The sequence below is a fragment of the Natrix helvetica genome, assembly GCF_964273705.1.
Source record: "Natrix helvetica genome assembly, chromosome: Z".
Classification (NCBI taxonomy): Eukaryota; Metazoa; Chordata; class Lepidosauria; order Squamata; family Natricidae; genus Natrix; species Natrix helvetica.
This window is the reverse complement of record NC_138554.1, coordinates 129,141,761-129,169,554: the sequence shown is the minus strand read 5'-3', so window position 1 is coordinate 129,169,554 and position 27,794 is coordinate 129,141,761. Positions and strand designations below refer to the sequence as shown.

Here is a 27,794-nt window from a genome sequence, read left to right as displayed (position 1 = left end):
CCATCTGCACTATTGGAAGGAAAAGATCAATACAGATGATGTTGCAACACGGAAAAGAAAAGGAAGTGACATTGCAGATGATAATGCAATAAATTCAAAAAATACAAGTAAGAACAGAGACCCTTGAAAAGAGATTGGAGATTATTGGACAAAGAACAGAAAGAATAGATGAAAAAAATGAGAATATTCACCAAAAGATGATGAAATATGAAGACAGATCTCAAAAAAATGAAGAAAAAGATGAACAAAGAGATAAGAAAATTGGAGATATTGACAGCAGAATGAGTGCTGTTGAAAAAGATAAGAGTGGAATATTGGAATGGGAGATCGATGGACTAGAATTACCTCAGATTCCAGAAGATAGAAGAAGAAAAGGGAGAAAATTTGGCAGAAGTAATGATAGAAATACTGGCAGAAGCATTGGTGATAACTAAAGGGAAGATGATGGAAGAAACAGACGAGGAGTTTCGAGCCTTTACAAGATACGCAGTGAAATATAAGTTGCCAAGAGACACCCATACAAGATTTACTAAAAAAAGCATTTAGACTACAAATACCACAAATAGCAAGAAATAAAAGATTGCACTACTATTGAATGGATACAGGATGATGTAATGAAATGTTATAATAAAAATTAATTTGAATTTACCGAAAGTTAGAAAATTTTGTATAAAATGAAGTAATAATAGTTATTATTATTATATTATTATCTCCAGCTGCTGGAGAGAAGGGGGGTGAGTCACAGAGACAAAGACACTGAGGTGGGGGCCCTTAAACTCCATACCATTTGAACCTTCCAGAAGCTAGGATTGGAGCTGCTGGAGAGAAGGGGGGTGAGTCACAGAGACAAAGACACTGAGGTGGGGGCCCTTAAACTCCATATCATTTGAACCTTCCAGAAGCTAGGATTGGAGCTGCCGGAGAGAAGGGGTGTGAGTCACAGAGACAAAGACACTGAGGTGGGGGCCCTTAAACTCCATACCATTTGAACCTTCCTGAAGCTAGGATTGGAGCTGCCGGAGAGAAGGGGGGTGAGTCACAGAGACAAAGACACTGAGGTGGGGGCCCTTAAACTCCATACCATTTGAACCTTCCAGAAGCTAGGATTGGAGCTGCCGGAGAGAAGGGGGGTGAGTCACAGAGACAAAGACACTGAGGTGGGGGCCCTTAAACTCCATACCATTTGAACCTTCCAGAAGCTAGGATTGGAGCTGCTGGAGAGAAGGGGGGTGAGTCACAGAGACAAAGACACTGAGGTGGGGGCCCTTAAACTCCATATCATTTGAACCTTCCAGAAGCTAGGATTGGAGCTGCTGGAGAGAAGGGGGGTGAGTCACAGAGACAAAGACACTGAGGTGGGGGCCCTTAAACTCCATACCATTTGAACCTTCCAGAAGCTAGGATTGGAGCTGCTGGAGAGAAGGGGGGTGAGTCACAGAGACAAAGACACTGAGGTGGGGGCCCTTAAACTCCATATCATTTGAACCTTCCAGAAGCTAGGATTGGAGCTGCTGGAGAGAAGGGGGGTGAGTCACAGAGACAAAGACATTGAGGTGGGGGCCCTTAAACTCCATACCATTTGAACCTTCCAGAAGCTAGGATTGGAGCTGCCGGAGAGAAGGGGGGTGAGTCACAGAGACAAAGACACTGAGGTGGGGGCCCTTAAACTCCATACCATTTGAACCTTCCAGAAGCTAGGATTGGAGCTGCCGGAGAGAAGGGGGGTGAGTCACAGAGACAAAGACACTGAGGTGGGGGCCCTTAAACTCCATACCATTTGAACCTTCCAGAAGCTAGGATTGGAGCTGCTGGAGAGAAGGAGGGGGTGAGTCACAAGACAAAGACACTGAGGTGGGGGCCCTTAAACTCCATACCATTTGAACCTTCCAGAAGCTAGGATTGGAGCTGCCGGAGAGAAGGGGGGTGAGTCACAGAGACGAAGACACTGAGGTGGGGGCCCTTAAACTCCATACCATTTGAACCTTCCAGAAGCTAGGATTGGAGCTGCCGGAGAGAAGGGGGGTGAGTCACAGAGACAAAGACACTGAGGTGGGGGCCCGCGCGCGAATCATATATCTATAAACCAAAATAGCAATAATACATTCTGGATTAGTGTGTTTGAGATTGTGATTTTATTTATTTCGAAATGACTGGCTTAGTTCAATGTAATAGCTGTTTTTCACCTGTCTTTCGCAGTACTTTTTTCAAATTTGGATACTGTCCCCTTTGTAAACAAATTACTAGTCTACATAGGCAGATTGCCTATCTAGAATCTGTAATCTGTGCTCTCCAAGCAGAAACTAGGTGTCTACGTCAGCCATTCCACTCTATGGCGATGCCACACTATCAGCCCCCTCTACCACAAAGATCTTGCAGGAGAAGAGCTGTCTGGACAACCGTGGGATCTGGCAGGTTGAGAGCTGTGAACCATAAACACAAAGCTTTTGCTGTGACCCAGCAAAACAGATATAGTGCCCTTGCTGACCTTAATGGGGACACTAAAGAGATAGGTCAAGGCAGTTGTGATAATGATGACTCAAATAAGCAGGAGATCGTGGTCCAAAACGAAGAACTTTCTTCGGAAAGGCGAAAAGGGGAACCAGGTATCACACATCAGTCGCAGAAGAAGATCAAGGTATGTAAAAAGAGAAGTCACCTTCTGGTTGGTGATTCAATCGTAAGGGATGTTAATTTAGGAGAGGATATGGAGGTTTTAAAAGAGGTCAGGTGTCTGCCAGGTGCTACTGCCAGCAGAGACAAGAGGCATATTCTTAAGATAGTCAAGAATGCAAGTAAGGACTGTGACGTTGATGCTATTATACATCTTGGCACTAATGATCTATCCCAGAAAGATGTAGTTTCTGTGCAGAATGATTTCCAGAACTTGGGGTATGAACTTAATAGTGTAGGTTGTAGGCTTATCTTTTCAGAGGTTTTACCTGTATATAAGGAACAAAAAGGGAAGGGCCAGCGTATAGCAGAGTTTAATGTTTGGCTAAAGGAGTGGTGTAAAAGGGAAGGCTTTGGTTTTATTAGTCATGATGCCTGTAGCTGGTCCAATGAAAAACTGTACAAAAGAGATGGGTTGCACCCATCCAAGAAAGGGACTGAGTTACTTGGCATTAAATTCACAGATTTTCTTGATAAACATTTAAACTGAAGAGCGGGGACAGAGAATTAATAGATACAGAACATCTCTGTCCCCAGCAAACTAAAATTCATAGGGTTATAAATGCATGTAACATAGATGTGTGTGTGGGTAAGATTATCACTCCTGCTGTCAAGCAAAACTAAGCATGTAATAGTGATTGCCATACCACGTGCATGAATCACACAAATGGCAAGAAAATAGGGGCAGTCAGGCATAACACAGGTTATGTAGACAGTAAACACAAGGTCAATCAAAATGGACTCAAATGTCTATACACCAATGCACAGAGTATGAGGAATAAACAGGGAGAATTAGAAATTCAAGTAAAAGAGGGCAGATATGATATTATTGCCATTACAGAAACTTGGTGGGATGAAACTGACAAATGGAACATACAGCTAGAAGGATTTAAATTATTTAAAAGAAATAGACCAAATAAAAGAGGAGGTGGAGTTGCACTATATATAAGAAATAATTACCTCTCTACAGAAATAGAGCACAACAATGATGAGAACTATCTTGAATGCATTTGGGTCAATATTAAAGGTTGTGGGGGAAATGACATTGCCATAGGTCTATACTACAGGCCACCCAACCAAGCAGAGGAAGTAGATGAACTTCTTGCTAGTCAGCTAACTAAGGTATGTAGGAAGCACACCACAATAGTAATGGGAGATTTTAACTACCCTGACATCAACTGGGAAACAAACTCTGCACCAAGTGGAAGATCCAACAGGTTCCTAACAAACCTAGCAGACAACTTTGTTTTCCAAAAAGTAGAGAAGGTAACAAGGGGATCAGCCATATTGGACTTAATTCTCACTAACAGAGAGGAAATGATAGAAGGTGTTGAAGCCATAGGAACCCTGGGGGCAAGTGACCATGCAATATTGGAATTCAACATTATGCAAACACAAGTAGTAGAACAAAGTCAAACTAGAGTCTTGGACTTTAAGAAAGCTAATTTCAATAAACTTAGAGAGAGCTTGGGAAAAATTCCATGGATGAGAATCCTCAAGGGGAAAACAACCCAAGAAGCTTGGGAAATTTTGAAAAATGAGATTACAAAAGCCCAGTCTAGCACAATACCAATGAAGAAGAAAAATAACAGCTCCCAAAAGAAACCAGCATGGCTGCATAAAGAACTATCTGACAAACTGAGAGACAAAAAAGTTAAGTATAAAAAGTGGAAGGAGGGGGACATAACTAAGGCAGAATATCAGCAAATAGCCCGAGCCTGTAAAGATGAAGTGAGGAAAGCTAAGGCTCACAAGGAAGAAAGGCTTGCCACAAAAGTAAAAATTAACAAAAAAAGCTTCTTCCAACATGTTAAAAACAAGAAAAAAGTTAAGGAAACAATTGGTCCATTGCTAGGAGAAAGTGGCAAGAAGGTGATAAGCAACAGGGAGAAAGCAGAACTATTTAACTCATGTTTTGCATCTGTCTTTACACAAAGGGATAAAACAGTCCAACCTATCAAAAGCAGCACCACAAAAATCAGATTAGGAACACAAATTGAAATAGGGAAGAAAATGGTAAGTGAGCACCTGTCTACCCTAGACGAGTTCAAATCACCAGGACCGGATGGATTACACCCCAGGGTTCTGAAGGAACTAGCAGACGAGATCTCAGAACCACTGAATTATATCTTTCAGAGATCCTGGAACACCGGGGAACTACCAGAGGACTGGAAAAGAGCTGATGTGGTTCCCATCTTCAAAAAAGGGAAAAAATTAGATCCAGGAAACTACAGACCTATCAGCCTAACCTCAATACCAGGAAAGATTCTGGAAAAAATAATCAAGCAACGAATTTGCGAACACCTAGAAGCAAACAAAGTAATAGCCAAAAGCCAACATGGATTTGTCAAAAACAGATCATGCCAGACTAATCTTATTGCATTCTTTGATAATGTGACAAAATTAGTGGACCAGAGGAATGCCGTTGATATAGTTTACTTGGACTTCAGTAAGGCTTTTGATAAGGTAGACCATAACCTACTACTAGATAAAGTAGAAGAATGTGGGTTAGACAGCATCACCACCAGATGGATTCGTAACTGGCTGACCAACCGCACTCAACGTGTAGTTCTCAATGGAACTGCATCTACATGGAGGGAAGTATGCAGTGGAGTACCCCAAGGCTCTGTTTTAGGCCCAGTACTCTTCAACATCTTCATCAATGATTTGGATGAGGGAATAAATGGGGAACTCATCAAATTTGCAGATGATACCAAGCTGGCAGGAATAGCCAACACTCCAGAAGACAGGCTTAAAATACAGAAGGATCTTGACAAACTTGAACATTGGGCACTATCTAATAAAATGAAATTCAATGGTGAAAAGAGTAAGGTTCTACATTTAGGCAACAAAAATGGAATGCACAGGTACAGTATAGGTGATACCTTGCTCAGTAGTAGTAACTGTGAAAGGGATCTTGGAGTCCTAGTGGACAACCATTTAAATATGAGCCAGCAGTGTGCAGCAGCTGCCAAAAAAGCCAACACAGTTCTAGGCTGCATCAACAGAGGGATAGAATCAAGATCACGTGAAGTGTTAATACCACTTTATAATGCCTTGGTAAGGCCACACTTGGAATACTGCATTCAGTTCTGGTCGCCACGATATAAAAAAGATGTGGAGACTCTAGAAAGAGTGCAGAGAAGAGCAACAAAGATGATTAGGGGACTGGAGACTAAAACATATGAAGAACGGTTGCAGGAACTGGGTATGTTTAGCTTAAGAGAAAGAAGGACTAGGGGAGACATGATAGCATTGTTCCAATATCTCAGAGGTTGCCACAAAGAAGAGGGAGTCAAACTATTCTCCAAAGCACCTGAGGGTAGAACAAGAAGCAATGGGTGGAAACTAATCAAGGAGAGAAGCAACTTAGAACTGAGGAGAAATTTCCTGACAGTGAGAACAATTAATCAGTGGAACAGCTTTCCTCCAGAAGTTGTGAATGCCCCAACATTGGAAGTCTTTAAGAAGATGTTGGATAGCCATCTGTCTGAAACGGTATAGGGTTTCCTGCCTAGGCAGGGGGTTGGACTAGAAGACCTCCAAGGTCCCTTCCAACTCTACTATTGTATTGTATTGTATTGTATTGTATTATAGTCAAATAAATGATTAATAATGATAATGCTATATAGATATATATTGATAATATGATATTTTATTTAATTTTAAGTGAAGACTATGGAGAGGATGCATAAAAGTTTGGTAAAGATAAACAATTTTATAAAACATGGGACTTATCTTATTAATGGTTAGACAAATAATTTTATAAAGATGTATTATTACCTGATGTATTTAGGATGATATAATGAAATGTCATAATATAAATTTACCTAAAATGTAGAATATCTCACATAAAATGAAGTAATGACAACTATAGTCAAATAAATGTATAATAACGATAATAATTGTATACATATATATTAGATTGATAATACGAGATTTTATATAAAGTGTAAATGAAGACTATGGTGAGAATGTAGAAAATTTTTTTGTAACCAATCGACACACTGTATGGAATTGGAAGATGTTTTTATGTTTTATGTTTGTCTGTATTTGTTTGTTTAAAAATAAAAAATGTTTTTTTAAAAAGAAATTCTTAGAGTTTTAGTCCCAAATAACAGCAATATGTTTGATAAATCATGAATGTCTTCTAATATGCTATATACTTGATGATTCAAAACTGTAGGTCAGTTTTCAAAAAAAATTATAGATGATAGTGGTGGTAGTGGAAAACAGACAGGATCCTATCCTTCAACAGAAAACACTTTAAAACATATTTTATGTTTTAAACGTCCTCTTTGTATGCTGTAATATAATATTTTGAAAGAGCTCCCTCTCACAATTCTATGGATTCAGAGATAAACACTTCAGAAAAGATATGCTATATTTGATGCTTCAATAGTGTCTTCCTTTACCTACACTTCAATTTTGAATGTAAGGAGTCAAATATTTTATTTTAGCAAATAAGAACTATATACTAAAAATAGTATTTGGCAAGATACATTTCTATAAACCAGGGAGGATATCTGGATGTATGTTGCTCAGAGTCACTGGTTCTAATGGGCAGCTCTAGAAATCAAAATGGATGATGAATGAATGAATGAATGAATGAATGGATTCACATGTCCAGAAGCAGTGCCTCTAGTTTTGATTTGCTTGCTCCATCCAGGAGGGAACATGTGAGACAGAGCAGTGTTTCTCTAATCTACTCATATTATAAATGTAGCTACTGGTTGAAGAAGAAATGTTAATTGAGTTATACTCTGGAAAAGTAAAATAACTGAATTCTTCTACTGGATTACCGAACAGTCTTTCTCTTATAATAAATTCAATAAATTTCATTATAGAATAGTTGATATATCTTCCATTTAAATGTTTTCCTTTTCAGCTACAAGAGGCAGTCATAACCTAACTTTGAGGATACTTTAAAAGCAGTACAAAGGAAGTAATTTTCTATTGCCCTTTGGGATATAAATAATTACAATTAGGATCTGAAAGAAGATTGAGCAAAACAGCTTGCAAGCTTTTGAGTTTCTAACACCCCTTTATCAGAAAGATATATTAAAATCTTAAGAGATTAAAGAAGAATTATGCAAGAAAAAATGGTATTTAACCCTGTTTGCATCAATATGGTATTGCACCTTGCTTGCCTTAGAGAACTCCTACAGTGGCCTGTTTATTTCTAAAACTTAGTTTATGGTAGTAGTTTAAAAATAGAAACACTCAGCTTGAAGGTTCTTATATTTCTACACGGATTCCATAGGCATTCTAACAGAATAAACATTCTTTGTTCCCAAGAAAAAGACAAAAAACAAGGTGAGATACAGTCACTATCCTAAGGGATTGGAGGAGATTATCTTCATCAGCTTTCCTTCTAATAAACAGATCTTGGTTCTTGGCCCTGGCTACCAAGACAGCCATTTTGTAAACAAGCAAAAATTTCATTTCCTTGGTAATAATATTCTGACATGTTGTCAAAATTCCCATTGCACCATTTGCCTAACCCAAATGCCCTTCAACATTTGAATTTTTTTGCTCCGTTCATTCTGCAATGGTATGTGGGAATGATCTTGGGGACCGGAGGAAATGCCATAGACTAGATTGGTCTGATAAACAAAATTTGAGTCTGAAGGCATACAGTATAAAACATCTCAGAAGGAGCCCTCCCTAGTTTTCAAGAGCAAAAGTGAGGGCAGAAGAGATTGCAAGATTTATTGTAACCTTACAATAAAGATAGGATTGGTATTCATTGTCATGCTCATTATCTCGACTACCTCAAAGGCCTCACAATAATTGTAGGATCTGCTGTTGGACTGGGGCCATAACATGTGTTAGTAGGAGGTATTCCAGCCATATGGAATGACAAAGACCATCTGGAGGAATGATCTCATTCCACTTCCATGAGAACTTAAAACTGTTTAGCCTTCTAAAAATTCCTTAATTTACAAAGTTCATGAAACAATCATTAAAAAAAAATCCTTCTGAACAAGTCTGCAGGCAGCCGCCATATCTATACAAGACACGCACACACGACATACGTTCCCACATGGACAGCCCTGACACATCTTGATGAGAAAAACCAGAAATAAGCTTATTTTAGCTGTCAAAACTCACAAGAGAAAGCATGCAGATTTTTTTTTTTGCCAGAATGTTACTTTCTCAAAGATTTATTAAACAAAAGAGTTACAGGTACAAACCATATATAACCTGAAATATTCACAAAAGACACATCTCCCGGATGGGCTGTGGAAACTTTTTTTTGGAAAATGTTCTCATTATTTCAAAGAATGTGATTACAAGCTGAAGTGGTAAAATTATAATGAGAAATGATTTCCTGCCGCTGTGTTTCTCAGCCTTAGCCTCTCTTGAAGTTGTTTGAACTTCAATTTCCAGAATTCCCGTCAGCATGGCAGACTGGAGAATTCTGGGAGTTGAAGTCCACACATTTTCAAGTGGTCAACATTGTGAAGCACTGTCCTGCAGTTTAAAAAGGAGAGATAGAGGAAAGACACCACTTCTATAGAATTAAAAAAAACAACACAATCCTATGTTAATTACCATAAAGCTAAGATACTTTCGAAGCGAAGGAATTGCAACCCAAATCTGGTACCCTAACCTGCAAAACTTCACTTCTCTAGGGAGGCAAAGACAATATAGAACATCTCCCTAAAGAAGCTAATGTTTGTATTTGTTTCCTGTCATACAAATACCAGATCTCATAAAAATGAAGAAGTTTCTTCAGTATTTTTCAACAAGTTTTTCTTACCGGGTTGTCTTCAATATCTTTGAATCCACAAGCAATGAAAAAATGTGGAAACATCTCTGACCATCCTTTACTTGTACAGTTTTTGCTGATATTTCCTAAGAAAATGAACAGAGGAGAACTGCAATATATTTTATGAACATCAGATATTCCCACCCCCCCAAAAAGTCTAACTTTATATTTATTTGTTAGATCTTCTACTTTTATTAAATTATTTAATATCACTTAGCAATAGCACTTAGACTTATATACTGCTTCACAGTGCTTTTACAGCCTTCTCTAAGCAGTTTACAGAGCCAGCATATTGTCCCCAACAATCTGGGTCCATCATAATCTTTTCTAACCTTATGGATTCCAGATAAATTGAGACTACAACTCAAAGAACACCTAACTAGCATGGACAATTAACACAACTCTGATCCGTGCTAATTGATAATGTGCTGTATTTCCAAGTGTTTTTCCTATTGGAATAAAAATACTTTGGGGAAGCTGATCTGCTTTGTATTCAAATATATCATACAAAGTTTAATATCTCATTTATTGTCCTAAAAGAGTATAAGGTTTCTGATAGATTTGAGTGTCATCTAGAGCCTTTACAGAGGTTCCCAGTGAATCGTGATTTTAATTTGAGATACAGAATTAAGAAATATCTGAGGCTATGAACAATATTTAATTCAACAAATATCTAATCAAAATTAAATTAAATCTCTATTCCACCTGTTACTTTTTTTTTTTTTTTGGAGTGCAAATATCACAAACAGTTAAAATCTGGTCTTTGGTCCAAGTAAATTACAGTTACTCTGTTCAGAAAAATATATAAAGAGCAGTAAATATATAAATGTCTAGCAACATTTAGTTGGGTGGATTAAAGTTTCTCCCACATAATCAACATGTCATAAGATTCAGCAAAAAAAAAGTAGACTAAAAAGCCAAGCTAGGTAATCAAAGCTTCAACCCATAACTCACAAGACAAGACAATGTCAGAATCCATGAAATCTGCCCAACTGTCAGATTTGGATGTAAAACAGCTGGCCACAGGAGAGAACAAGATACTGAGACTAGAAATAAGCCATTTTTGGCAAAAATAGAAAGCTTTATATAAAAATGTTTCTTTGCACTCATTAGAACTAAGGCTCACAATGGATAAAGGCTTGTGACAAAAGTAAAAAAAAAAAGCTTCTTCCAACATGTTAAAAACAAGAAAAAAGTCAAGAAAAAGGGCGTTGGTACTTACCTGAGACGCCTCTTCTCCTAGGGTGGAGGCAGCATACAGGCTGGGTTAACCTTCATCCAATCATATTGAGGACTGAGTCTGGTAACATTATTAAGCTCCGCCCCTGTTGCTAGGTAGACCCAGCTTTTGACGAAGAAAACAACCCAGATTCTGTGCGTCATCATCTATATTTGTAATATACGTGTACTCCGGATTTCCAGTTGTGCCCGTTTGCCCTGTCATTAAACTCCTCTGACCGTCCGTACCGTGTCATAACCGAGACGACAACCTTTATTATTATTATTATTATTCAACAGGTAAACAGCAATGCTAGATGTTAGATCTCTACATGCCTGATCAGGGGATGACGATTGGATGAGTATATCATCCAAATAAGCCTGAAGTCTAATAGGCACTTCCCTTAGTGCAGCGATCAATGCAGCTAGAATTTTTGTAAACACTCGGGGGGGCGATGACAATCCAAAGGGGAGGGCAGTGTATTGGAAATGCTGCCCTAAATAGGAAAAATGTAAGAATTGTCTATGTTGAGGCAAAATAGGGACGTGAAGGTGTGCCTCCGTTAGGTCAATTGAACTTTAAAAATCCCCCTGTCTGATGGATCCCAAAATGGAATGCAAAGAATGCATCTTAAAACGCTTATAACAAATGAATTTGTTTAATTTTTTAAGGTCCAAAATGGCTCTCCAGCTCCCTGGGGCCTTTGGTATAACAAAAAGGGTAGAATAAAACCCCAGCCTGCATTCCTCAACCGGTACCGGTTGGATGGCTCGAATGTCGAGGAGATGTTGGATCGCCTCCAGCATGAGGCGCCTGCGAGCTGGGTTAGAGGAAACCAGACAGGCCCTGAAGGAGTTAGGGGGGTTGGAGATAAACTCAAGGGCAAGCCCTTGCCTAACAGTAGACCTAACCCAAGCATCGGAGGTGGTAGCATCCCAAACATCAGCAAACATGGCTAACCTACCTCCGATGGGATAACAGGCCCCAGAGGGGCTAGGTTCTGCGATAATAATGCCCTCCCCTCCCCGAAAGGGGCACCTGGAGGACTTTCCCCGCTGAAAGCGGTCAGTCTGGGGCCTCTGTCTGGCAGAGTAGCCTCCCTGATGCCTGTATCCCTGGCTCCGTCCGCCCCCCAAAAGGAGGAACCATAGTCTTGGTTCCGAAAGGACGAACCCTGGCCTGGGCCTCGAAAGGACGAACGCCTGGGGTGAGGCGTTTGGCGATTGAAGCCCTTCTTAGGAGCTGAGGGGAGAACCTTCCGCTTCTCTTTATTCTCCACCAAGAATGGATCCAAAGCATCCCCAAAGAGGGAGTTGCCCTTGAATGGAGCCGAGGCCAATTTCCACTTGTGGCGTGCATCGGCCTGCCACTGTCACAGCCACAGGAGTCTTTGGGATGCCACAGAAGAAGCCATGGCTCTGGCGGCGAATCTGGCGGAAGTTAAAGTCGCGTCCGAAGTGAACTGGATTGCTGCCACTAGCTTCGCAATGTCCTGGTGAGCTCTTATGTCAGAAATAGGGACGTGCTGTTGCAGCTCTTGTAGCCAAAGGAGACATGGCCGCGTGAAGAACGATGCTGTAGTGGTGGCTTTGACCGCCCAAGCTGCGGCCCGATACCCTCTTTGCAGAGTGAGATCAGCCTTTTTCTCTTCCGGCTTTAGGATATCCTCTGGAGCCCCCGGCATGTGTGCTGGTGTGTAGAGGGCGATCACTGGGGCATCTATTGTGGGAACAGAGAGAAACTGCGCCAGTTCGTTAGCAATGTTAAAAAAATTTTTATCTGAGGCTGAGGGGCTAGGACCCGATGTGGGAGATGCCCACTGCCGTTGGACCAAATCCACAAAGAGCTTTGGCATGGGTACTGTCTCGGCTGACAGGGTCTGTTCTGCACTAACCGTAGTTGGCCGGGGAGTGGCCGACGCCTGCTGAGTCCCAATCTTTGATGCTGATTTTGCCTTGTATAGTTAAGAGGGGGAAAGAGCCGGAGGGAATAGCCCTAAAAAGGCTTTTTGTTCAGTTTCCCTTCCCTTATCTTCGGAAAGCTCAGCCTCTTTGAGCTCTCCTTCCTCTGATTCAGAGGATTTGTCTTGTTCCTCCTGGTCAGACACAACCTGGTGTGTGTGAGTGGCACCACTGGAGTTGGCGCTGGCTTTGGCATGACTGTGGCAGTCGTCTGTCTCAGTATCAGGACCTCTCTCTGCTGTAACCCAGCTGTGAAGCCCTGAGAAATGGCACTGGCAATGATTCCTGAAAATTTGGTAGGAACGTGGGAGGTGCCAGGCCTAGTTGTGGTGCAGCAGAAGTTGAGGGAAGTATGTCCAATCTCTGGACAGTAGGTGGCAGCATATCACCACTGCCAAGCAAGGAGGACTGAGGCTCCTGAGATGATCCCCATATATTAGAGACATCAATTGGGAAAATGGGGTTAAGAGGGGCTTCCCTATTCAGCCTGTTACCAGGAGAAAGTAACAATGACAACTGCCCCTGTGCTTGGTGGGACTTGTCAGTTGTCTGTGGAGAAGGAGCCTTTTTACTGGCTGCTTTCCTGTGGATCCGCTCCAGAGCTTTTTCCTTTTGTTGCTCGTAACGTGAAGTGGAGGCTTCTTTTGGCTTTTTTGAAGTTGCTGCAGCCTTTGCAGATTTTTTCTTTTTAATGGTGGCTGATCCCCTGCCTTCAGATATGGAAGGCTGCCGGGGGGGGGGGGGGTTGAAGCACCAAGCTCACTTCGGCTGGACTGGAGGCTAGTGCCTCCTCAGGTCTGTCAGAAGCTGCAGAGGCATTTGTTGGAGCGGCGGCCGCCATGTCGAGCGCTTTGACAGCTGTTTAAAATGGCGATTCGCGCCCTTTTGAAACGGTCGCGAAGCCCACTCTGACAACTATCTGCTAGGGGAAGACAGCATGCTGCCTCTTTACCCGCTCTGTGAACGGAATCAAGACCTTCACTTTCCCTTCTGGGTTGCTCCATGGCTGTTTGAGTTGTTCTGCTTTTTGAAAAGTTTTTTTTCCTCTCACTTTGAAACTGCTGTCGTTCGCCGCTCAACTGCTTGCCAGGAGCGGCGGAGCATTTCCCAGAGTAACACTAGTGTCCAGACCGGGAGAAGGATAGCTCCCGAAGCACCCCATTAGAAAGAAAAACTGATTCCCTGCGTGATTGTAAGGCGGGAAGGCGCAGTCGAAACGATGACAGCCGTTCACGTTTGAAATGTCACCTCAGCAGACGTTTGCCTTCGCGCCCTGACAGGGCTTAGAGGCTCTCACCCACTAAACACCTAAGGACCTTAGGGCTGCTGGGTCTCTGCGCTGTATTATTGCTGCAATAACTTCAATTACTCACAATCCACAACCTCTGAAAGCTGAAAATATGAGCCTTCTAGACCGGAGATAAACGATGACGTAGCCTTCCTCATCGAAGGACTGAGTCGAAAGCTGGGTCTACCTAGCAACAGGGGCGGAGCTTAATATTGTTACCAGACTCAATCCTCAATATGATTGGATGAAGGTTAACCCAGCCTGGATGTTGCCTCCACCACTAGGGAGAACAATTGGTCCATTGCCGGGAGAAAGTGGCAAGAAGGTGAAAAGCAATATGGAGAAAGCAGAACTATTTAACTTGTTTTTTTTAATCGGTCTTTACACAAAGGGAAGAAATAGTCCAACCTATCAAAAACAGCAACATAAAAAACAAATTAGGAACACAAGTTTAAATAGGGAAGAAAATGGTAAGTGAACACCTGTCTACCCTAGACAAGTTCAAATCACTAGGGCCAGATGGATTACACACCTAAAGTTCTGAAGGAACTGGCAAGCAATATCTCAGAACTACTGAACTTTATCTTTCAAAGATCCTGGAGCACTGGGGAACTGCAAGAAGACTGGAAAAGAGCTGATGTAGTTCCCATCTTCAAGAACGGGGGGAAAAAATAGATCCAGGAAACTATAAATCTATCAGCCTGACCTCAATACCAGGGAAGATTCTGGAAAAGATAATGAAGCAATGAATCAGCGAACACCTAGAAGCAAAGTAATAACCAAAAGGCAACATGGATTTGTCAAAAACAGATCATGCCAGATTAATCTTATTGCATTATTTGACAAAGTGACAAAATTAGTGGACCAGAGGAATACTGTTAATATAATTTATTTCAGTAAGACATTTGATAAAGTAGACCATAACCTACTACTAGATAAAATAGAAAAATATGGGTTAGACAGCACAACCACCAGATGGACTCGTAGTTGGCTGACCAACCACACTCAACGTGTAGTCCTCAATGGAACTGCATCTACATGAAGGGAAGTATGCAGTGGAGTACCCCAAGGCTCTGTTTTAGGCCCAGTACTCTTCAACATCTTCATCAATGATTTGGATGAGGGGATAGATGGGAAACTCATTGAATTTGCAGATGACACGAAGTTGGCAGGAATAGCCAACACTCCAGAAGATAGGCTTAAGATACAAAAGGATCTTGACAAACTTGAACATTGGGCACTATCTAACGAAATTCAATGGTGAAAAAAGTAAGGTTCTACATTTAGAAATTTAGAAATTCAATGGTGAAAAAAGTAAGGTTCTACATTTAGTTCTACATTTAGGGGAAAGAGCCGGAGGGAATAGCCCTAAAAAGGCTTTTTGTTCAGTTTCCCTTCCCTTATCTTCCCTTCTTTACTTTCTAAAAAAGTAAGGTTCTACATTTAAGAAAAACAAAATGCACAGGTACAGTATAGGTGATACCTTGCTCAATAGTAATAACTGTGCGAGGGATCTTGGAGTCCTAGTGGACAAGCATTTAAATATGAGCTGGCAGTGTGCAGCAGCTGCCAAAAAAGCCAACAGAGTTCTAAGCTGCATAAACAGAGAGATAGAATCAAGATCACGTGAAGTGTTAATATCACTTTATAATGCCTTGATAAGGCCATACTTGGAATACTGCATTCAGTTTTGGTTGCCACGATATAAAAAAGATGTGGAGACTGTAGAAAGAGTGCAGAGAAGAGCAACAATGATTAGGGGATTGGAGGCTAAAACATATGAAGAACGGTTGCAGAAACTGGGTATATCTAGTTTAATGAAAAGAAGAACTAGGGGAGACTTGATAGCAGTGTTCCGATATCTCAGGGGCTGCCACATAGAAGAGGGAGTCAAACTATTCTCCAAGGCACTGAGGGTAGAACAAGAAGCAATGGGTGAAAACTAATCAAGAAGAGAAGCAACTTAGAACTTAGAAGGAGAAATTTTCTGACAGAACAATTAATCAGTGGAACATCTTGCCTCCAGAAGTTGTGAATGTTCCAACACTGGAAGTTTTTAAGAAGATGTTGGATAACCATTTGTCTGAAGTGGTGTAGAGTTTCCTGTCTAAGCAAGGGGTTGGACTAGAAGACCCCCAAGGTCCCTTCCAACTCTGTTATTTTAAAGAACTGTATGCATATAATTGAGTTTTGATGTAAGTTGATTTGGAAACAAAAATAATTCCCAAATGGATTACTCCAGTAGGTTTTTCTTTGCAATCTCACATTCCTCGACTCTCAGTCCTTTGATATTACATTATTTATCACACCCATGCAAACTCTTTCTTGCTTGTCATGAGAGGGTCTGGTTATTGCACACACTGATTTTGATTCCCTCTTCATTTTCTGAGGATGTGTCTGTCATTAAGGATTTGACAACTATTCAAGGAAACTCGGTGACCAGAAAAATTTGTTTAACATTTAAAGATCATTTGGCAGACATATGTAGCTTTAGATACAACTAATCTGAGGCTATAAATGTGCCGGATGGGAAAATAATTTAAATTAAATTGTCTCTATAAAAGCCTCTCATTACTGAACACCATTATTTAAAGTGATTTTGAATGACCTGTGACAGGAGTATCAAAGGCTTCAGTTCCTGTGACAGATTATTAGTCGGAAATGAATGCATGTCTAACACACAAGAATGATAAAAATTCATTTTTTAAAAGACTCATCCAAACCTGGAAGAAGGACTAAAGTTGAGGAAGAGATTTTTGGACAATCCTATGTGTCAGCCTAATCTACTTGTCTCCTCCATCGATCAGAGTTGTTCCTGAAGATGACTTAATAAATTCCAATCCAATGGTCCAGAGGTGGGTTGCAAATTCCGGCGCTACCGGTTCCCTCGTGCTTGTGCGCGACACTTCTGCGTCTGGGTGGAGCCTCCCACTGCCACCACTACCAGTCTGCCTGATCCAGGCCGAACTGGGAACAACCCACCTCTGCAATGATCCTCAACAAAGCTAGATTGATAATCTATGCCCACCTCAAATACTGATCGGTCTTCTGCTCTTCCTCTTGCTCTTCATGCCTTGACAGGGAGGGCAAACTTTATCGTCTGGCCCCATATGGGAGCGGGGGTTTATCAGTGCCTGCCTTTTCCATTTAGGGCAATGTTAACCCTGGCAACTTCCAGATATAGTCTTCAACTCCAGTCTTCAACTCCCAGAGTCCCCTAGACAGCCATGTTGGCAAATATATCATCCATTCCTAATTAAAGAAATGGTGGGGTGGCTGATACAGGGACAAAAAGGAAGCACAGATCTGATCTCAAAATAAGGGGCATGTTAGAGGGCCTCCTTGTGATTCTTTTGAAACATGCAAGAAAATGAATTTGACTTTCAAATACTCTGCTAGATTTCCCCTACTTCCTATCTTCATAATAAAAAAAAACTTATTATAAACCAACAGAGGATCAGAGAAAAGGATTTCCTTTCATTAAACTTCAAGGCCATAAAATACTTTCCATTGTCCTTAACTTTGTTCAAGACTACTTTCTTGATATAGTCAATATCTTAAGTTGCAACAATAGAGGTGCCAGGCACTTGCTGAGATGGTGGTTGCAATTGTCTTAACACACGTCTTAAGAGGCACGTGTGAGATACATTTCCTTTCAATCTGTATGCCACCTAATGAAATAACCATTCTTTCTAACATTTAAAACACAGAGAAATCAAAGATACATGTCAGTTCAAATTATAGAAAGACATTTTAAATACCTTGTTTGCTGAAAAATTTGCTGAAGATTTTCGGACAAGGGACTGTTACAGTTTCTCCAATTTCTGCAGAACGCCAGCAGGTAATGTTATCCCAGACCCCAACACATCCTGGAAAAATAAATAGAAAACATTCAACTTGCTGAGCAAATTAATGTTTCCAGAAGAAACAACAATACCAGCAACTCTCCAATATGAAAAGTGGTGCCGCCAGTTGCCTAGTGTCCAAAATGCAATGGCATGATTGTGCCAAGGTGTATGTGTGTGTATGAGAAAGGGCGTTGGTACTTACCTGATACGCCTCTTCTCATAGTGGGGGAGGAGTATCCAGACTGGGTTAACCTTGTCCTCTCACTGATTGGACTGAGTCAGACAAGCTCTTTGGGAAGGGCCACTGGTCACCAGGTGCTACCCAGTTATCGGCGAAGAACTCTATCCGACTCGTTGTACCATTCACTCCAGACTTCTTAAAACATATATTATCTTTTATTGTATCAAACAACAACATAACTTAAAAAACCGTCAACATAACACTTTATCAACATAACATTGTCAGGGAGAGGCTGGATACTCCTCCCCCACTATGAGAAGAGGTGTATCAGGTAAGTACCAACGCCCTTTCTCCATATTGAGGGGGAGGAATATCCAGACTGGGACGTACCAAAGCCTACACGTCCCTAGGGAGGGAAACCCCTGAGTAACATGCCTCCCCCAACTCATGCCTGGTGAGGCGTGGCCCCCGCCCTATGGTCCGCTTGCAACACCCTGCAGCCAAAAGAGGCCTATGCCGAAGCAAAGGAGTCCAGTTTATAGTTCTTTACAAAAGGGGAAGGGAAACGTGGCTGCCCTGCAGATTTCGGCCAAGGAAGCCTGCGTGGCCCAGGCCATAGAAGTGGCTGCGCTCCGTGTGGAATGAGCAGTGATGCGACCTGGCGTGAACAGGCCCTGTGACTGATATGCCGTGGCAATACAGGATCGCAACCACCTGTCTATGGTTGTGGAGGTCACCTTTTTCCCAGAGTCCCCGGCTGGAAGGAAACGAACAGGGCTTCGGATTTCCTGCTTGGCCTGGTTCTCCTGAGGTAAATCCTCAGAGCCCTCCTTACGTCCAGAGTGTGCAACTTCTTCTCTAATGGGTGAGAAGGGTCTGGACAGAAGTTGGGTAAGATCAGTTCCTGTGCTCGATGGAAGCAGGTGCACACCTTGGGGATGAAGGACAGATCCAACTGCAACACCACTCTGTCCTGGTGGAACACGCAGAGATCCTCCCTCGTGGACAGCGCTTGCAGTTCGGATATCCTTCTGGCGGAGGTGACAGCCACCAGGAAGGCCACCTTAAGGGTCAGGAACTTAAGGGAAACAGTGCTTAAAGGCTCAGAGTGCCTGTCAGAGCATCCAGTACCCTGTGTAAATCCCAGGACGGGTACCTATGTACCGTGGGCGGTTTGAGATTGGAAGCCCCCTTAAAGAATTGCTTGAACATGGGGTGGTGAGTCAAGCTCTGGTTCCTGCCACACAGGAGAATTGATGAAATGGCTGACACCTGCCTCCTGATCGTGTTGGGAGCCTGCCCCCTGTCCAGGCCCGCCTGGAGAAATTCCAAGACCTGTGGCACCGTGGTCTGAATGGGATTGTGCCCCCGGGAGCTGCACCATGAGGAGAACGCACGCCATGTGGCGCCGTAGATGCGCTCCGTGGAGGGTCTGCGGGCGGCCTGGATGGTTTGTATCACCCTGGGGGAGAAGAGGTCTTTCCTCAGGATGCTCCGCTCAAGCGCCAGGTGGCCAGCTGGAGCCATTGAGGATCTGGGTGCTCCAGAGACCCCTGGCTGAGGGATATCTTCTCCTGGGGAATTCTCCAGGGCCTCTCCACTGACAGAGACTGGAGATCTGCAAACTATGGCCTGCAGGGCCAGTGAGGGGCCAAGAGAACCACTTCCGCCCTCTCCTGTAGTACTTTCCGTATGACCTTGGGGATCAGGGGTAAACGCAGGAAGGCATACAGTAGACCCCTGGGCCAGGGGCACCGGAGAGCGTCCGCCCCTTCCGCCCCCTGTGTCCGGTACCTGGAGAAGAACCTCGGGAGCTGGGCGTTGAGAGGAGTGGCGAAGAGGTCGACCTCCGGGCGTCCGAAGCGCTCCACCACCTCTTCGAAGATCGCCAGCTGCAGCCTCCATTCCATGTTGTCCACTTCGGCCTGGCTGAGCCAGTCGGCTCTGGTGTTGTCCACCCCCTCTATGTGCTCTGCCCTCAGAGACCGGAGGTTCCTTTCGGTCCACAGCCCCAGCCGTCTAGCTTCCTGGATGAGAGCCCTCAATCTGATCACCCCCTGTCTGTTTATGTGGGCCTTGGTGGTGATATTGTCTGTGAGGACTAATATGTGATGGCCCCTGACTGAGCAATGGAAGTGTAAGAGGGCCAAGGCGGACCGCCCTGAGCTCCAGCCAGTTGATGCTGTGAGTCCCCTCCGCCTGAGACCAGTGTCTTGCGCCATCTGAGCCTGCAGATGTGCACCCCACCCACTCAGGCTGGTGTCCACTCTGGTGTGGAGGCGAGCCCATGGGACGATGCCGATGGCTGAGACCATGGTACCCAGCAGTTTGGAAAGAATGGCTAAGGAAACTCTGACTCCCTGGCTACCAAGGTGGCTAGCTGCCTGAGGGCTATCTGTCTTTCTGGCGACAGATAGACCATGCCCGTCTGGGTATCTATTGGGGCCCCTAGGTGGATCAGGCTAGTAGAGGGGTGGAAGTGGCTCTTGGCCATTTTCACCGAGAACCTGTGGTCTCTCAGGACTGCCATGGTGATATCTAAGTCCCTTAGGGCACCCTCAAAGGAAGATGACTGTAGTAACAGGTCATCTAGGTAACATTTAATGCGTACCGGTACCTGTCTCAGGCGTGCTGCCAGAGCCGCCATGACCTTAGTGAATACCTCAGGGCCGAAGACAGCCCAAAGGGCAGGGCCCGGTACTGAACATGGTGCCCCAGGTAGCAGAATCTAAGATATCTACGGTGCTCCCTGGCAATGGGAATGTGCAGGTAGGCCTCCGTGAGGTCTATGGATGCTAGAAGGTCCACCTGTCTAACTCCTTCCAATATGGAGTGCAGGGAGTGCATCTTGAACCTCCTATATCGGATATAGCGGTTCAGGTGCTTCAGATCCAGGATTGCCCTCCAGCCCCCCGAAGCCTTAGGGATGACAAAAAGGATGGAGTAGTGTCCCTGACCCTGCTGCTCTGGAGGCACGGGCTGAATGGCCCTAATCTCCAACAGGTGCTGGATGGCCTCCTGCACCAGCAACTTCCGGGTCGGATTGTTAGAGACCGGACATATCCAGAAAAAACTCGGGGGGTTGGACAGAAACTCTAGCGAAAGTCCATGCCTGATGGTATCCTGCAGCCACTGATCGGAGGAGGAGAGGTCCCAACGGTTGGCAAAGTATGCCAAGCGCCGCCCGATGGGAGGAGAGCTGGACCTAGACTTAGTTTTTGCGGAAGGAGCGCCCCCCTTCGCCTCCTCAGCCCCCTCGAAAGGGCCGCTTTTGCTGCCTGCTTCTCTGTTGCCTGTCTGGGTATCTCTGCCTGGTAGAGAATCTCCCCTGGTACTGCCTGTTCCCTGAGTACCCCGCCTCTGATCCCCTAAAGGAGTCCTGACCCCGAAAGAAGGAGCCAGACCCCAGGAGTAGGAGCGTCTGGGGTACAGCGCCGTTCCGAAGCTGCCCTTCTTCGGGGCGGTGGGAAGGACCTTCCTCTTGTCCTTATTCTTATTAGGAATGGCTCCAGTGCTGGTCCGAAGAGGGCGTCTCCTGTGAAGGGAGCTGATGCCAATCGCCACTTGTGACGGACGTCTGCCTGCCAGTGTCGTAGCCACAGCAGTCTGCAGGAAGCCACCAAAGAAGCGATTGCCCTGGAGGCGAACTTGGCTGCAGCTAGGGTGGCATCCGAAGAAAACTGGATGGCCGCCACCAGCTTGTTGATGTCCTGATGGGCTCGGACATCTGTTATAGGTGTGCGTTGCTGCAGCTCCTGCAGCCACAGCAAGGAAGATCGGTTGATGAAGGAGGCTGTGGTGGCTGCTTTCACCGCCCAGGTGGCCGCCTGATGACCCCTCTGCAAGGTGAGGTCCGCCTTCTTTCTTTTTTTTTAAAGAATTTTGTTGGTTTTTTAAACATTTATAAGGGAAAAGGTAAATGGACAGGTATACAAATTTTGGCAGTTGCAAAGTGTGGCAGGCGCCCCCTCCCTCCAAACTCATAGAGTACATCTGGGTATAAAACATTAATACATAATCATATATAATCAGCATGTTAATTCTATTAATATTTTCAATCAGTTTATACATTGTAGTATATGTTCCACATATAATTCCATTACTACTTTCGGTCAGTTTATAACAATGAGATTTGCCCGCAGGAGGCTTGTGTCCTCTTCCTTGCTTGCCCGGCAAAGGTCCTCACTGAGTGACTCCGGTCTCACTTAGTGGCCAGGGCAGCATGCCGCCCCAGAGGGCTTGTGGCAGTCCTTCTTGTAGATGGGAGGCTAAAGCGCAGTGCTGGAAGGCAAAATTTGCGGGTCCAAGTCTTTTTTTCTTTCAAATTGTAGAAATTTGCTGGAGATCCAGAATGGTCAACCGTCCAGTGAGTAGACTGAGTCAATAACTGGGTAGTACCTGGTGACCAGTGGGCGTTCCCAAAGAGCTTATCTGACTCAGTCCAATCAGTGAGAGGACAAGGTTAACCCAGTCTGGATACTCCTCCCCCTCACTATGGAGAACAGGTTGTAAGTAGTTTTTTTTTAATCCATCCTAACTTCAGAAGATCATTAAACCCCTGATTGTAAGTCAAGGGCTACCTTGACTTGGAGACTTTGTTGAAATTCTACATGAGACAGAAAGAATGGCATCAACAATAATGTAGGGATGGGTCAGTGTGTCACTTGCTGTTAGAGTGTAAATAACACATGAAATGTGTTATGTGATAGAGCGTAAATAATATTAAAATAGAAGTTTATGAGTAATGGGTCAAACTTTCAGTGCGATATTAAACTTTCAGTGCGATGGGAATAAGACCAGCAAGGATTCCACTGGTAGTGTATTTAAAATGCATGTAAATATTTTCTTGGACCAGTATGATTTGCCCAAGTAGCAAGAAGTCAAAGGAAAATGCCTCCCTAATCTTTCTGTTAGAATTGCATCAAACACTAACTTCAGGTCAATGGTACAGAATGATACACTGAGCAGAGGTTGAATAGAACCAATAAGGTTACCTAGTTGGGAAATGAAATATGTGCAAGAAACAACGAAGCTCAGAGAGCAACAAAGATCAAACTTCCGAATTGAGCTGCAAATATAATCTTTTATTGATTTCATATGTGGGTGTCAAATGCTTCCCACAGCTCATCCTAGCATTGATGATGTTATGTAGTTGAGTACTGAAATGTCTGCAAGAAAGCAACACAGCTCAGAGAGCACAGGGATCCCACAGAGGTTAAATATCTAGATCTAAAACTGAATCTGAATCAGACAAGATAAATCTGTTTCTTTGCTATTTAAAAGAGGCGGGGATGGGCTAGATCAAAACAATGTTTCACAACATGGATAACTCCAAGTGACGTGGATTTCAACCCTCTGAATTATTAACATGATGGCTTGAGAAGTTATGGGAGTTGAAGTTTTCACATCTGGAAGTTGCAGGGTTGGGAAATACGTACTTAGACCAAAAGATGAAATAAAAGTAGATATTCAGTGTTGGCAAGCAAAAGATAAATGACCATGCCTGAAGACAAGAAAGTAAGTTTTATTTGCAACCTATTATAATTTATATTACAATAGAAAAGAATAAAACAGAAAGTTATTGACTTTGTCATTCACCAAAAAGCAATGTTATGCATGATTATGTAGTAAGAAACGCTAAGATGTTGGTCAGCATTATTATTATTTTCCAACTTCTATAGTAACACTAATATTCTTTATTAGGTTTACCTAATAGTATGAAATGGTGATACTTGTGATATTAATAGATGTCATTTTTATATTTAAGCCCAACAAGTAGAATTATTTATTAAAGAAAGTAGAAATACTCTGTTAAACCAGCACAGAAAGAATTGTTTCAAATAAATGGATTGCATTTCAAAGAAAGGAAAACTATTATGAAATGTTAAACGATGGGCTAGAAACCATCATTTATTACAAATTACTAAAAAAAAGTTACTACTTAACAATTTTTTGAGGTGGACTCTTAATAATGAGAATGATTTGAACTTAATATTAATGATTAGTTAAAATATATTTATACAGCTGCTCTCCTGTCAGAGAAATGAATGTTCATGTAATTTCAAAGTAATTTTTCAAACCAGCTATTTATATATCAATGGGGACCCAGCTTTTAATGACATTCATATGTAAATCTTGTGTCTCAAGCTACTTTCAAAATACTTCCTATTTTTATAAGGGCTGGCCATTCAAATGAAGAGGAATCCAACTAAATTGAAGCTTGGTAGCAGATGTTTATCTCCCCAACAATATCTACAGATTACGAGTCCATTCTTTTAATACATTTCTCTTTGACTGGTGCAGTTTTAGTTTGATCTCTTAACTCCATGGATTTATACTGTTTGCTGTCTAGACATTAACTGATTCCTTCTAATGGAAAGCACTTTATGGTGAACCATGATTCTGCTGTGAAACCTAATGCTATTAACTCAGAACCTTTCTTAGTCATATATTTGGATATTTTTTTTATTAAGTAGCTATACAGATTTCCTACATTCCAGTCATAGATGAGATATGAAGGAATAAAAGTTATAATTTTGAAAATCATTTATTACAACTATTGGCCATACTGGGGAAGCATAGTTTAACATCTCCTAAGTTATAGGAAAAGCAAAATAGTCCTCATCTTTAAAAGGTCATACTTTTTTTTTTTTAAAGATCTACATGTTCAATAACTTCTGGAGAAAACCTTCCAAAATATGAATAGGCGAATTTTGGCTTCTTAGCCAACCACATACCAATATGCATTTATACATCCATTTGATTTCTATGGCCACTATCACAAACTCATTACCCTGAGCTGCTAACAATATTGAAATAAAGGCATGAGAACATAAAAAATAGAAAGACAATACTTAAAGTCAAGTAGAAATAACCCTAGGAATAACAAATCTACAAAATCAACATTATAGGGCTCATAATCATTTCCTGACCCACACCTCACGTCTTCCAAACCTTACAAAAATTGGGGCCAGTTTAATCTCTGGGGGAATATTTGAAGTGATGGGCACCATGACAGAAAAGGCCAGTGGCACTCCTTAACAGGTGGACCGTCCTTCTTTTGCAGAAGTAATGGGATAGGGGTGGGCATAATTAGGGAAAGGAAGTCTCCAATCCCATGCCATAAAAGTCTTTATAACTTATAACGAACCCTTTGAACTCACCCAGAGGTAAACTGGCAACGAATGCAGCTGGAGAGCAAGAAGTGTATTTATATTCTGTACATTTGTAGCTTCCAGATCCTACAGGACAACCCCATGTAATGCGTATTGCAGTAGTCTGCTGAGAAGGTGACTAAAACAGGAACAACCATGAATAGATTGTGGTTGTTGTGGTTTAGGAAAGGACACCACTGGCACACAATACATAGCTGTGCAAAATTCCTCCTAGCCAGGGCTACCACCTGTTCCTTGAACAGGAATTAACAGTGCAGGGGGACCCCACGGATTGCGCGCTGATTCAGTATGAGCAATTAAACTGCTTTGCAAGCAAAAAGAACCAATTTTGTCTCCAGTCGTTAAGAGTGCATTTAACAGCCGATATTAGAAAATGATCAAATTATTGTTTGCCATGTGATATACGTCTGTACATCAAAGGCATAAAAACAGCTTTGCTTATGGTTAATTGGACACATTTGCTGGTTTCTGAAAACTGTAAGTCCTACATAGCAACCACAAAACTTGTTTGAACTTCTGTGTTCCATTATTTAACTTAATATCTAATTATTTATTTGATAGAGGAAATGTACAGCAGAAGCCTTTGTAGCAATATGCATGGAAAGCTTGACTAGTATGGTTTTACATCTGCACCACAAATTAAATGAAATCAAAACTTGTTTTGCTCTCTGTTCTCTAGAAGGCAGTAAGCCAGAGGTGGGCAATTAACATTTCCAAGGGGCCACATGAGAAATTGGGACTTTTGTGGAGGGCTCCCACTATGGCCCCCTATTGCTGCTCATTACCCTCTTAAGAGTCTCCCGACCTCTCCTGAACGCTGCCCCACATCCTGCCAATGTCATGGATCAGATGGGACATTTGGGGGTTGGATTTGGTACATGGGTCAGTAGGTTGACCTCTAATTGAATATTCAGGTTCAAATTTCCATCAGCTGTGAAATTCCCAAGTTCAACAACGCCTCTATGTCAAGCAGTTACTACAGGAAACTCTTGATTTACGACCACAATCGAGCCTAACATTTTTGTTGCTAAGTAAGGCAACTGTTAAGTGAGCTTGACTTTCTAACCTTTTTGCCACAGTTGTTAAGTGAATCACTGCAGTTGTTAGGTGACTCATGCAGTCATTAAGTGAATCTGGCTTCTCCCACTGATTTTGCTTGTTGGAAGTTGGCTGGGAAGGTTACAAATGGTGATCACATGACCCTGGGACAATACATCTGTCATAAATACACATCAGTTGCCACAGACCCTAATTCGACTCATTTGACCATAGGTTGTTGCAATGGTCGTAAAGGAGAAAACCAATCATAAGTCACTTGTTTCATTGCTGTTGTAAAGTCAAACAATAACTAAACAAATTGAGTTGAGGATTACCTCTATTTCTTATAATTTAGATTACAGTGTTCTCATAAGAATAAAATAACGGGACAAGAATATTTATGACTTGAGCTTCTAGAGGAAATGCAGGCTAGAAATACAATAGCAAGCTGTCTGGCGGGCCATAAACTCACTGGAAAAAGGGACTCTAAATTCTGCTATTCATTGATGACCTTTGGGTTTTTTGGGGGGGGGGGTTGCTTGTATAAAGTTGTTTCCTTTACATTTTAATGTAAACTGACAATTTGCATTTGCCCAAATAAAAGTGTAAACCATCACACAATTATTTTTTGGGTTTACAAATTTTTCAATGCCTTAGGGCAGGGGTGTCAAACTCGATTTCACTGATGGCCGCATCAGGGTTGTGTTTGAACTTGGGGTGGGCATGGCCAGCTCGACATTATTCGTATCAAGGCTGCTTTTGGCAGCCCAAGTGCTCTGCCAATGAAAATGGGCTTCCAAGCTCCAAAAGCAGCCCTCCTAAGCTCCATTTTCATTGACAGAGGCACTGCAGGCCGGTCCTTCCCTGTTTCCAGGACAGCCCCCCCCCCCCCCAGGCCAGATCTAAGCACCCTGCAGGCCAGATCAGGTCCCCGGGCCTTGAGCTTGACACCCCTGCCTTAGAGAACATTTAAAATCTTAATCCTCGTTCTAGGCATATTGAAGATACTGAATATGCAATTCGGAGTACATAAAATTGCATCCAACATGTATGCATTAAGAAAATGTCAGCATCAAAATGCATTTTAGTTTTTGAATGTTAAAAACAAAAGAAAACTTACTATTGATGTGTAAATGGGATGAAATAAGAATTATCTTGAAAATATACAAATGTTACAAAATTACAAAATTAATCCATCCTAAATTTTCAGAGGAAACTACTTTCTGCTTTATTCTCTCGTGTCTTTTTATTTTGAAATAAAATTCTTCAGTTGATATGAAGCAAGCTCCTATATCAGCGATGGCGAACCTTTTTTGGCTCGCATGCCATAAGTGGGGGGAGCGCAGGGGGGTTGTGTGCAGGCGTGCCGCACCCATAATGCAATGTGCGACCCCTAGTGCGCATGCACGTACTACAGGCGCGACCCCCCATTTTATATGCTTTTTTCCGCCCTCCCCAGGCTCCAGAGGCTTTATAGGAGCCTGGGGAGGGCGAAAACAGCCTCCCCCACCCCCACCCCCAGACACCCTCCGGAGGCATCAGGGAAGCTTCCGGACAGTCCCTGAAGCCTTTGGAGTGCTCAAAACGATCTTCCGAGCAAACCGGAAGTGACTTCCGGTTTGCTCGGAGGGTCGTTTTA

General features: G+C 42.6%; 1 protein-coding gene across 2 annotated transcripts in view; it reads right to left on the bottom strand.

Moving 5' to 3' along the window:
• The window catches only part of VIPR2 (vasoactive intestinal peptide receptor 2), a 129,939-nt gene that overhangs the window by 73,161 nt on the left and 28,984 nt on the right, over positions 1 to 27,794 (bottom strand). For both annotated transcript variants that reach the window (XM_081932275.1, XM_081932276.1), the window contains exons 3-4: positions 17,675 to 17,782; positions 9,437 to 9,531 (exon numbers count right to left, since the gene is read on the bottom strand). In XM_081932275.1, coding sequence (XP_081788401.1) covers positions 9,437 to 9,531; positions 17,675 to 17,782 — 203 coding nt within the window. The remainder of the gene's footprint in view (positions 1 to 9,436; positions 9,532 to 17,674; positions 17,783 to 27,794) is intronic.